Consider the following 12653-nt stretch of genomic DNA (forward strand, 5'->3'; position numbering starts at 1 on the left):
GTTCAATCACAGCCTTTGGTGGAGAAATCCCAAGAATCAATACGCTCACTACTGCAGATAATAAGTTGGGCAAGTAGCTTAATTTCCTAATAACACAGAGTGACAATTTGACAGGTAGGCAATTGGTTTAATTAGACCAAAAATTTGCATTTGTATTGACACAGAATCACTAACACAGTGGTGTTCCAACTTGGTCAAGCACCTCCAAATATGATGATCCCCTTGCATCCCCTTTCTAAAATATAAAAAAGGCAGCTACCCATTTGTAATTTTATTTATAAAAGATATGCTTTAAGTTGTCATTGTATGACAATGAAGTCAGTTTCTTCTGTTTTTTTACTACTTTAAATGCATTTTTTTTCTCTCTCTCTCTCTCAAAATGTTCTTATGGCCCCCTGAGGGTCCCTAAACCACTGGTCTAAAACACTAAAAAGAAAAAAAAAAGAAAAAAATGCTGGCATACAAGATTAAAGTCATTATGGTATTCCCAAAGAAAATAATGCAACTATGAACTATTTACCAAATTTTGCCAATGAATCCTATTACATGATTGCTAATTACAAATAAGAACACAACTGCCTCTTTTAAAAAGGAGCTTTATTGTTTTAGCTTTTATGTAATATAATATTTTGTTTACCTTTTTCTTTTTTTTAGCACTTTAATTCCATTCAGCGCTGCAGTCAGAATCAGAGTATGTGATGTGTCAGATAAAGTCCCCTGCCCACTGATAGCTATAAAACTATTTTCATTCAGCTCATCCTTGGAAGTGACAAGATAATAAAACTATACAAGCCAATTGTTTCCAAAGACAGCAAATCTCCTGGCAGCACTACTGTTCAAATGTGTTCTCATCACAGCATATGTGCCTGCACCCTGAACACCACAAAATACTGATGGTATTTACATTTTCCTAATATGTAGAAGGTAAGGCAGTATGGTGATGATATATCATGCCAATGGTACAAGGTGTCAGCGGTATAACCATTTTGCTATTCAATGTATATAGCGATATGTAAACCATGTGCATCATGAATCATGATCAACCTGCATGTGAGACTGTGAATGAGAGACAAAGAAACAGAGAAAGGTGAACATACAGATTGGGATGACTCCCAAACAAGTCAAATACAGGAGGAACTTGTTATTTAAAGAGGTACAACATCCACGGCTTGGGCACAGGTTTTTTAATCTGCCAAAATAACGAACAGCATTTTGAAATTATCCGTCAAGGTTTTAAAATTCGGTTGAATGAAAACGACGTGTTCTTCCACCATTGTCAATAAAATCAATGGCATGATCAATATGAAATCACATATAAATATATAACTGCAGTAATATACATTTATTTGAATGTTAGTTCTGTTATACGTTCCTCGAATTTAATACAAATTTAGGCAATTAATTTAAAAAAGGCATTCTCGATTTTATTCTGAATGGTGCATAATCCTGCACTGTTTATAAAACATGTGATGATGATCTTAATGTCAAGGGTAAAGAAAAATATTCGCTTTTAAGATTAACAATGAATCCAAGACTGTCTAAAATTCACAACAAATGGACAATCATTTCAATATGACTTTTAAAATTGTTCATTATAAATGTTGAATCTATGTACTGATCATCACTGTCCCATGTGTGCCAACCATGTTAAGTGGTTTAAACATCATCTGCAGCCTGAAACTTTTTGGAAGTTTGGATTGAGTGCACTTAAAATGCTATAGGATACTCCCTTTCTCCCTAATTAGGAAATGACTTTCACCTCCAGTGTGCTGTCCGTCCACACTGGTCTCAGGACAGTTTGAAATGCACCATATTTTCATCCTAACTCCATATAAAGCCTTTGAAACCAATGTATTTCTCAATGTGAAAATGCACAGTAAATATAGAATTTCTAATGAAAACTTGTACTATTGTACACATTAGTGTACACTGTATTTAGACGCGTGGCGTTTCACGATAAATCGTTCAAATTTAAAAAATGGCATATTGGATGAAACTAGAGACTTTAATCTTTTGACTCAAACAGGTTTCAATGCAAAAACTTCATTAGGTTTCTAACCAGCTGAAGTTTTGTTGTCGTTTCTCCCAAAGACAAACTCTGCTGTGATCATCGCCATGTTGTTTTGTCACATGACTTCATCCATCGAAAGTTTAACTTTTTACTGACAGCCCAGAGTCTCCTAAACTGAGATCAGTCTGTTTAAATAAAATTACATTTTGCTTTGCATGTAGCGAAGGCAAAATACTAAATCCACGCATGTGTTAGTGGGGTCACACAAGGTTGAAGCATATTTATCTGATGGTTTTTTTTGTAAAATAAATTGTTAAATTGCACAGGAATTTGATTAAAGACTGTGGAGACTGTGAAACAGAATCGAGGCAACAATTATCACAGTCACTTGATGGGAAAAGCGCAATTTAACAACGATTACACACCTGATAACATTAGTGTAAGTGAACAGAACTGCTTATAACATCTCATAACAGACTCACTATGATGCTGGAAACTATTGTCTTTACCAAGTCTTGAATCAATTCATGAATTAATGTTAAGTTATTAGCTTTAACTTATCTTGGAGCAAATGTAGGTGTCCTTGGTGATGTTATACATGTTCGTTTGGAAATGAGGGCTGACATAGTTTAATCCATACAATACTTTTCTCGAGATTTATTTAATAGATTAGATTCAACTTTATTGTCATTGTGCAAAATACAAGTACAGAGCCAATGAAATACCGTTAGCATCTAACCAGAAGTGCAAATAGCAAAATGTATACATAGTATGTGTGTGTGTGAGTATGTGTGTGTGTAATTTATATATATATATATATATATATATATATATATATATATGAGAGAGAAATATGTGAGTATATACAATATGGGTTTTTGAGTGCAAAGTTATGATGTAGTGGAGCAGAGACCAGCTCAATGCAAATGTCTATAATACAGTACAAAACGTGGATTTAATAAAAATAAATACCCAGTGTATCATTTCTAGGTACCTCGTGTCACTATAACAAGTAACCCAGCAACAATGGTTTTGACTTTTTATGGATCATTTCTATCAAATTCAGCTTAAAACTACTCAACTACCACATTACTCCCATAGACTCTTGCTGTAAAAAAAGGGCTTGTCAGAGAAATGGAAGATGACAACATACAGGATGTTTCCAAGACAGGATTTTCAGGCTTTTAAGGCAAGGATTGGTGAAGGGTCAATTGCCTGTTTAAAACAATAATTGGGCTGCAGGTCTGTTTAAATATGATCACAGATGACAGTGGAAAAACTACACTAAATGCAAGATATAACCTTATAATCATGCATAGGTAGAACAGCCAAATAAAGGCTTATCAACTTAAAAAAATGCTTCCATTACTTTTACTGTTAAAATCAAAGGTTATGCACCCCTTAAACTCTCATTTGATAGAAGCAAGCCAAATTAGGCTGATGGGCATTGAAAGGTTGATGTATGCCCTCTTTCTGGAAAACCAAGAAGAAAACTACACAAGCCAAGGTAAAAGAAAAGAAAATCTCAGAAAATATTAAACATCTGGGTCCCTGAAGCAAAACCAGTTTAGAACCACTAGTTAAAATAAATTTATTCACAACATTCAGTTCACTGAATTAATCAATTTGTTAGTCTTTCATAATGTTATTGATTTTAAACTATTGTACAAGGATTAATTAGCTCTGTAACTTAAATCACTCATAGTCCTGAGCATAAGCTGACATACTGAACCAGTTCAGAGCCCCAGTGACACCCAAGATTAATTGTATCTTAAATTCAACCATGAGATGAGAATGTGTGGTCAGATAGTCATCAACACAACCCAAGAGAACAAGAATCTTTCTCTTGGGCAAAACACCAGTTAAAAATGACAGTGGCTGTCTTCCAGTCACGACAGGCATCAGTGTCAGAGCTGTGTTATAAAGTTGAGTGTGTCTATTTGTGGATTGCATTAAGAACTGCATTCAAGATCCACAGATACTGTGCAACTGTTTGAAAGCAAAACATTACCACAATATTTTATTGGGAATGTCATGTCAATCTAGAATACAAGAAATTCCTTTATATTTTTAAATACACAATTTACATGCATAACAGTAGTGGTGGTGGTGTAGTGGATTAATGCACATAACTGTTAATCAGAAGGTCGCTGGTTTGATCCCCACAGACACCACCATTGTGTCGTTGAGCAAGACACTTGCACTGAAAGTCCCTTTGGATAAAAGCGTCTGCCAAATGCATAAATGTAACAGCATGTCAACAGACTACTAAGCTAACATCCATTTACACTTTAAATAAACCTTTCACAAAGATAAACCTTTAAACCAATTCTTTCCTTGAACCAGTCTATTTGCTAGTGCTAAAGGTAAAGCTCACAAGCTACAGTACCAGGGGAAGTGCTCATGGTTTAAAGTCACATACAGCATGCCACTCTATGCAGTTTTAATCTGGTTTGTTTTGATTGTCATTGTTCAAGGGCAGTCTAATGTATCATGTTCACATTAATCAGGATCATGGTTGCTAGGACTACTTTCACATTACTGTTATTCAACCAGTCTGCTCAGCTTAACAATTCAAGAACTCCAATAAAGTCCCTGTGGCAAACCATAAATGTAAATGTTTGTAAACTTAAACTACCCGAAGCCATGCTCCTTAGCCGAAGCGGTGCGTGTCTGAGCTCCACCCAGTCAAGCCTTCAGAATTTCTGAGAAGGGTCTGGCTGCAGACTGTGGGCGATTGGAGCTCCACTCTCAAACAGGAAATACGTCACCTCCACTTCGTAAAAGTTTAGTATACTGCTTTGATATTGTGTGTGAAGATTAGGTGAGGTCACGTACATATGCGCTCGGTTAAATATATATATATATATATATATATGCTCGGTCGCAGTCATAGACAGTATAAGGCCGCAGTAGAGGTGACGTATTTCCGCTTTTGAATGGAGCTCCACTCGCCCATTAGTCTGCAGCCATCCCCTATTGGAATTTCTTCAGAATCCCTCAACAGAGAAAATGAATGGGCAACTAAAGTCAGATTGTCAAATTCATCAGCCAATCAGATTTATTTTTTTGTTCTGGGTGGGTGTGGTCTTTAGGATATGTGCCAATCCAGGCCTTCTAGCTGGCCTTGATTGACGCAAGCACACTAAGTGATGTGCGTAATTTGAAAGCGAAGAGAGCAAGATCTTGCTGATGAGTCGACTGTCATCACCATTGAGATAGAGAATCTTATGGATTTAAAAACACGAGATGTTCTGAATGATTGTGTAATTAATTAATTAATTAAACAGGAAAGGAGGATGGATTTTCACTTTAAGTAAATTGGTAAGTGCTTCTTGCATTGTTATAGCAACATCAGGAGTTTTCTAAGTGTAAATTGGGCTGCTGGAGCATTCAGTGTCTGTAACAGTGTACCCTGACGAAACTAAATTTATTGCAAGCAAAATTTTCATCACAAATGTTATTAGAGAGCTTTTTCTTGGTATTAGACCTCCTTGGTTCTGGCTTTCGTGCTTGGACATGTTTTTAAAATGTCAGTTGGTATTATTAGGTGACTGCTAAGTAATGCATGACAGTATGGCATACAGTCGAGTCAAGTGGTTTTTATTGTTGTTCAACCATATACAGTTATTACAGTACACAGTGAAACGAGACAGCGTTCCTCCAGGACGATGGTGCTACATAAAACAACATAAGGACAAACACAGAACCACATGAGACTACACAGACTAAATAACATACCTATATAAAGTGCATGTGCAAAAAGTATGGGACAGTACAATAAATTACAAAGAATTAACAGGACAATAGGCACAGTGAGAGACAGTGCAGCGCCGACCAGGACACAGTAGTGCAAAAAGATGCAAAATGTTAACATAACATACTATGAGATACTGTTCTATAGTGTTCACATAGTAGTTATTGAGATAGCAGCCAGGTATAAAGTGACAATAATTGAAGTGCAACTCAGGACGCTGTGTGTGTGTGTGTGTGTGTGTGTGTGTGTGTGTGTGTGTGTGTGTGTGTGTGTGTGTGTGTCAGTCCAGTCCCTGAGTATTGAGTAGTCTGATGGCTTGGGAGAAGAAGATGTTACACAGTCTGGCCGTGAAGGCCCAAATGCTTCAGTACCCCTTGCGAGACGGCAGGAGGGTGAAGAGTTTGTGTGAGGGGTGTGTGGGGTCATCCACAATGCTGGTTGCTTTGCAGATGCAGGGTTTTTTGTAAATGTCTTTGATGGAGGGAAGATCTTCTCAGCGGTCCTCACTATCCTGTGCAGGGCTTTGCGGTCCGAAACGGTGCAAGAGCCAAACCAGGCGGTAATGCAGCTGCTCAGGATGCTCTGAATAGTCCCTCTATAGAATTTAGTGAGGATGGGGAGTGGGAGATGTGCTTTCCTCAGCCTTCAAAGAAAGTAGAGACGCTGCTGGGCTTTCTTGGTAATAGAGCTGGTGTTGAGGAACCTGGTGGGCCCCAGTGCTCAGTGTGGTGGTGGTGGAGATGCTGTTACCAATCCGGACTGACTGAGGTCCCCCAGTCAGGAAGTCCAGGATCCAGTTGCAGAGGGAGGTGTCCAGGCCCAGCAGGTTCAGCTTTCCTATCAGGTGTTGAGGAATTATTGTGTTGAATGCTGAGCTGAAGTCTATGAACAGCATTTGAACGTATGAGTCCTTTTTATCTAGGTAGGTGAGTGCCAGATGGAGGGTGGTGGGGATGGCATCATCTGTTGAACGGTTTGGATGATATGCAAACTGCAGTGGGTCTAGTGAGGGGGCAGCTGGGTCTTAATGTGCCTCATGACGAGCCTCTCGAAGCACTTCATGATGATGGGTGAGAGTGCGACGGGACGGCAGTCGTTGAGGCAGGACACTGAAGACTTCTTTGGCATGGGGACAATGGTGGTGGCCTTGAAGCATGTTGGAACAACGGCGCTACTCAAAGAGATGTTGAAGATCTCCCAGCTGGTCTGCACATTCTCGAAACACTTTGCCAGGAATGTTGTCTGGTCCAGCGGCCTTCCTTGGGTTGACCCAACGTAGAGTTTTCCTCACATCAGCCGTGGTAAGACAGAGCACCTAGTCGTTGGGAGGAGGGGTGGTCTTCCTCGCCACAATGTCGTTCTGTGCTTCAAACCTAGCGTAGAAGTCGTTCAGCGCATCTGGAAGGGATGCATCTTTGTCACAGGCAACTGATGTTGTCGTATAGTTGGTGATGGCCTGGATGCCCTGCCACATGCGCCACGTCTCGCCTCTGTCCTGGAAGTGACTGTGGATTCTCTGGGCGTGTGCGTGCTTTGCCTCTCTGATGGCCCAGGACAGTTTGGCCCTCCCTGTTCTTAGGAGGACTTAGGAGTCTCGGGTCCTCAGTAGCGGGTTGGAGCGTGTGGTGATTGCCTTGGAGAAGGTGACATCAATGCACTTGCTGATGTAGCTGGTCACTGACGCTGTGTATTCCTCCAAGTTGTTAGAGTCGCCATATGTTGCAGCCTCCCTCAATATGTGCCAGTCAGTACACTCAAAACAGTCCTGAAGAGCAGAGATGGCTCCTAATGGCCATGTTTTCACCTGCTTCTGGAGCGGTCTGTATGCTGGAATTAGCATAACAGAGATGTGGTCTGAGTAGCCAAGGTGGGAGAGGGGCTCCGCCCGGTACGTGCCTGGGATGTTTGTGTAAACAAGATCAAGCATGTTCGCACCTTTCGTTGCAAAGTCCACATACTGATGGAATTTAGGGAGCACTGTCTTGAGATTCGCATGGTTGAAATCTCCGGCGACAATAAACAGTCCGTCAGGGTGAGCGTTCTGCAGTTCGCTCATAGCCCCATACAGTTCAGAGAGCGCTTCCTTAGCATTAGCGCTGGGGGGGGGGGGGAATGTAAACTCCGGTTATGATAACAGTGGTGAATTCCCTTGGTAAATAAAAATGTCTGCATCTAACGGTCACAAGCTCCACCAGCGATGTGCAGAAACTAGAGACTAGCATAGAGTTATTGCACCATTCCGTGTTGATGTAAACACACAAGCCACCACCGCGAGTCTTACCGCACAGAGCTGCATTTCTTTCGGCACGAAATGAGGCGAGCCCGTCTAGCTGAATGGTGGTTTCCGGAACTCAGACGCTGAGCCACGTCTCCGTGGAAAAAAAGACGCAGCAGTCTCTAAACTCATGCTGCGTAGTCTGCTGGAGTCAGATGTAGTCCAGTTTATTGTCCAGGGAGCAAACATTTCAGAGCAGGATAGATGGGAGAGCCGGCCGGCTAGGGTTTGTTTTTGGCCTAGCATGGACCCCCGCTGCGCTTTCGCTTCCTTGCACAACGCTTACGACGTCCCCTCCCCGGGCACCGGCATCAGGCGATGCAGAGGACTGGAGGCCTGGTCTCCGCAGCAAGCAGAGTACGCGTAGCAACTCCTGCAGATCATCATACAGCTTGGTTGTTGCATGAATCTTATATTTTAACAGTGTCTGGTATTCAATAATACAGTGTATTATTCATTGTGAAACTGAGTTTTCTTAATGGCATGAACTGCATTGAAGGCCTAGACTTAAAATGCACGGGCCGCGGCTGGTCATCAGTGGGCGGCAGAACTAAAAGAGACACAACCCACATGCACAAACAAATTTTTTACAAGCACTGTTTCAGCAGTTTTAATTCTGAATAGGAATACGCAGCTTAACTGCACTGTCAAGAGAGGCACGTATGCACATGATTTTTGGATAGTCAAAAAGCATGTTTATGAAATTATTATTATTCGTGGCAATTTTACTCATATGTCGGGTTAAGGATTTGAATGTCCTGGCATATGATCAAATATAAAAAAAAATCCCATAGAAAATATAGAGACTAGGGCCAATAAGCAATTAGCTATCAATAACCCAGAACACCCTAACAACCACCAAAAATACCCAAAGCAACTGCAGGTAAACACCAGGAGCGGTCCGATTTGCATGTACAAGCACCATTAACATTTCTTAAAAAATGCGACAATCTACACTCACTTACAACTTTATTAGGAACACTAAATGGGCTCTTGTAGCACATCCACCTCAAGGTTCGACGTGCTGTGCATTCTGAGATGCTATTCTGCTCACTCAAATTGTACAGAGTGATCATCTGACTTACTGTAGACTTTGTCTGTTCGAATCAGTCTGGCCATTCTCTGTTGACCTCTCTCATCAACAAGGCGTTTCCATATGCAGAACTGCCAATCACTGGATGTTTTTTTTATTTTTGGCACCATTTTGAGTAAATTCTAGAGACTGTTGTGTGTGAAAATCCCAGGAGATCAGCAGTTACAGAAATACTCAAACCAACCCATCTGGCACCAACAGTCATGCCACAGTCAAAATCACTGCAATAACATTTTTCCCCATTCTGATGGTTGATGTGAACATTTACTGAAGCTCCTGACCCATATCTGCATGATTTTATGCATTGCACTGCTGCCACAAGATTGGCTGATTTGATAATCAAATGAATACGTAGGTGTACAGGTGTTCCTAATTAAGTGCTCAGTGAGTATGTATTATTATGTGTATATTTTATATAACAGGATAAAGAGCATAGAAGTTAACTACTCAAGGCCTTTGCCTGTGCATGATTCACTTTCACTGTTACAGGAATGTTATGAAATCCACTGTGCTGTCCCTGGACTTAATGCTAAACATTATCAGCAGTAAACAGAAATTATAGAGATGAGATCCTTCCCAAAAGGAGGATAAAATGAGAGAAAAAGGGCAACTGATCAAATAAGAAAGAAAGAAAAAACTGTAAAAGGAATATGTCTGGTGACAGCAATTGCTTTCGTTCTGGTTCTATAAATTGCTGTTGATAGGTCACTTGGAGCCTTTTGCACATAGTGTAACTTTCCCCCTACCCCCAACAGAACCCTCTCTGTGACAATCACATGGAAGAGACCAGGGAGACTGGGTCCCATTGAAATGTGGAATATTCAGGACCCAAAGCTCCCATGCCTCAACAAGCCTCATGTCTTCACTTCAGTAATCAAAATGGGAGCACTGTATTCTATACAGTAGTTATTTTAATGATAGATTATTTGATCATAACTCCATTTGAAGTTATAGTTTGAATGAGTTAATTTAAGAAAAAAAAAAAAAAAAGACATGAGGGAGAAGGGGGTGGTGAAAGTATGTTTATGCAACAGCATTTTCCTATAATTTCTGTGCATCCCCTAGTATTAACATCTCAACTGTGACTGACACGGTTCATAATAAACAGTATTTTTAGTCTTAAGTGGAGCCTACTTTCGAGGAGGTCACAAAATGCAATGGGTGGTCAGTGTCATAACAGCTTTTTAAACATCATCAACAAGAATTTTTCAACATAAAAATGAATAGTAGTAAAGATAGTTTTTTTTCTGGCCATGTAAATGAGGCATGTTATTTAGCTGTGTCGGCAAAAAATAGAATGAAAACAGCTTCTACAAAGAGAGTGACTCATCGTCATGCCATCCCCGATGTGGATGACTTTCTTCTGCAGAACTCAGACTTTTAGAAGAATATCTCAGCTCTGTAGGTCCAAAGTGAATGGTGGGAAGAACTTTGAAGCTCCAAAAGGACATAAAGTCAGCATAAAAGTAATCCATATGACTCCAGTGGTTTAATCCATGTCTTCAGAAGCAATCGAATCGATTTTGGGTGAGAACAGACCACAATATAAATTGTTTTTCACTATAAATCTTGGCGATCATGTTTCTAGCGCAATCAAGCAGTTTGCGCACTAGGAAGTTTAATCGAAGTCGAAATCATGATCGTGCCTAGAGCATGCAATGGCAAATGACAAGACTTTCACCCACTGTTGCACTTGTGTACATGGTACTGACAATAAAGAAAAGTTGTACAATGAAAAAGGAGTTATATTTTGGCTTGTTCACACCCAAAACCGATTGGATCGATTCAGAATTCATTGACTTGACCACTGGAGTCTGATGGATTACTTTTATGCAATTTTCTGTGCTTTTTGGAGTTACAAAGATTTGGTCACCATTCACTTGGATTGTATGGACCTACAGAGCTGAGATACTCTCCTAAAAATCTTCATTTGTGTTCAGCAGAAGAAAGAAAGTCATACACGTCTGGGATGGCATGAGGGTAAATACAATTTATTTTTTTTAAAAATCAGTTTATAGGCGAATTATACCTTTACTGAACATTTAATTTACACTTATTTGATTCAAATAAAAAAAAAGAAGTAAAAAAAGAAAATGTGGCTATCCATTGACAGGTTTGTCAGTAGACTGGAACCGACAGTTGGCTAATGCCTAGAATCTTAAAACACCCAAATATTGGCCAATATATTGATCAATCACTAAATCAATAAATGTTTCTGATTTGGATATGAAAGAGCTAATACTCTTTATGTATCCATTTAACTCGAGCTGATGAAGCATGTGCTCCAAATATCTACATGTCAAACTATTGCCAACCAATTAAACAACTATATACAGTACAACTTCCTTTTAATAAATACATAACCAACCTGTGACAGACAAATACATTCAGCTGTATGAAAGTGACTGATGGAGTCGAGTTAGAGATTAGGCAACAGCCTTGCTGTTTGTGTACTCTTTCCCTTTTCACATATATACTACAAAACTCTATACTGTACACCTTGCCTAGACACTAAACAAGCAATAACCACGTTGACATTATATATGTATGGGAGATATGATCTGGGACAGAAGATCAGTTACCTGTTGATGACAGCTGTCATTCCTCATGACTAAGGCTCACTTCTGACCTGGTAAGCTGATCTCACCGATTACTTTTATATCTTCTATCATCAACCCCATGCAGAGTCGATGTATTTTCTAGCCATGAATCATGAATTAGTTCTTCGTGACAAATAAGCAGTTTAAATAATATTTGGAGGTGGAGTGACCTGTGAGTGAGTTTACATTAATACGAATAAACTTGATTATATCAGCACATCTAATCACAGCGGCAATAACTTCGATCTTGTGCTTATTTACTTTAGGGAGTTAGAAGGGATGAATATCATATTGACTTCGGGCGTCTTAAATCAGTAGTACACATTTCCTCAACCTTACCTCTTCCTCCAGGTCGTTCTTAAAACAAAGACACGCTGCCCGTTTTTTGAATCCCTCTCCGTCATATGTCCTTGTCTGATTGGGCTTGAATTTCATCATGTGGGGTTTTCTACGAACAAAACAAGAATGCAAATGTTCTCGGTTGATTAATGTTTGGCTATCACGCGCAACGCAACTGCCTTTCAGGCCAGGAGCTGAAAATCGTCCCAGAGAGTCCAGGTTGATCATACAGTTTGCGTTTACAAAAATTGGCTCACGTTGACAACATAACTCCTCTCTTGACAGTGGACATTGTGAGTTGGGGTGCTCTTGTCTTGACCATGGTGGCTGGTTGGTGCTGCAGCTCTGCGCAGTCGCCTTAAATCAGCTGCGTTAACCAAGATACCATCAACAGATAGGCGTTCCCTCCTGAAAATATGAATGAGACATTATCTGTGCTGCCAAACCTCCCCGTTTATTGAAACTGTAAAGGGGGGTGGGGGTAATTTAGGGACCGCTCGCAGTGGACAGAATGGAACAATGTAACACTGTTACGGTTCATTGCTACAATAAATGTCAGTTGTGGAGACAAAGTGGCG

General features: G+C 40.0%; 1 protein-coding gene across 1 annotated transcript in view; it reads right to left on the reverse strand.

Moving 5' to 3' along the window:
- Positions 1 to 12441, reverse strand: part of LOC127662011 (diphosphoinositol polyphosphate phosphohydrolase 2-like) — a 43308-nt gene extending 30867 nt beyond the window's left edge. The window contains exon 1 of the mRNA XM_052153023.1: positions 12076 to 12441. Coding sequence (XP_052008983.1) covers positions 12076 to 12303 — 228 coding nt within the window. The 5' untranslated portion in view covers positions 12304 to 12441. The remainder of the gene's footprint in view (positions 1 to 12075) is intronic.
- Positions 12442 to 12653: the final 212 nt, after the last annotated feature.

Source organism: Xyrauchen texanus, chromosome 21 (genome assembly GCF_025860055.1).
Source record: "Xyrauchen texanus isolate HMW12.3.18 chromosome 21, RBS_HiC_50CHRs, whole genome shotgun sequence".
In the NCBI taxonomy this organism is placed as follows: domain Eukaryota; kingdom Metazoa; phylum Chordata; class Actinopteri; order Cypriniformes; family Catostomidae; genus Xyrauchen; species Xyrauchen texanus.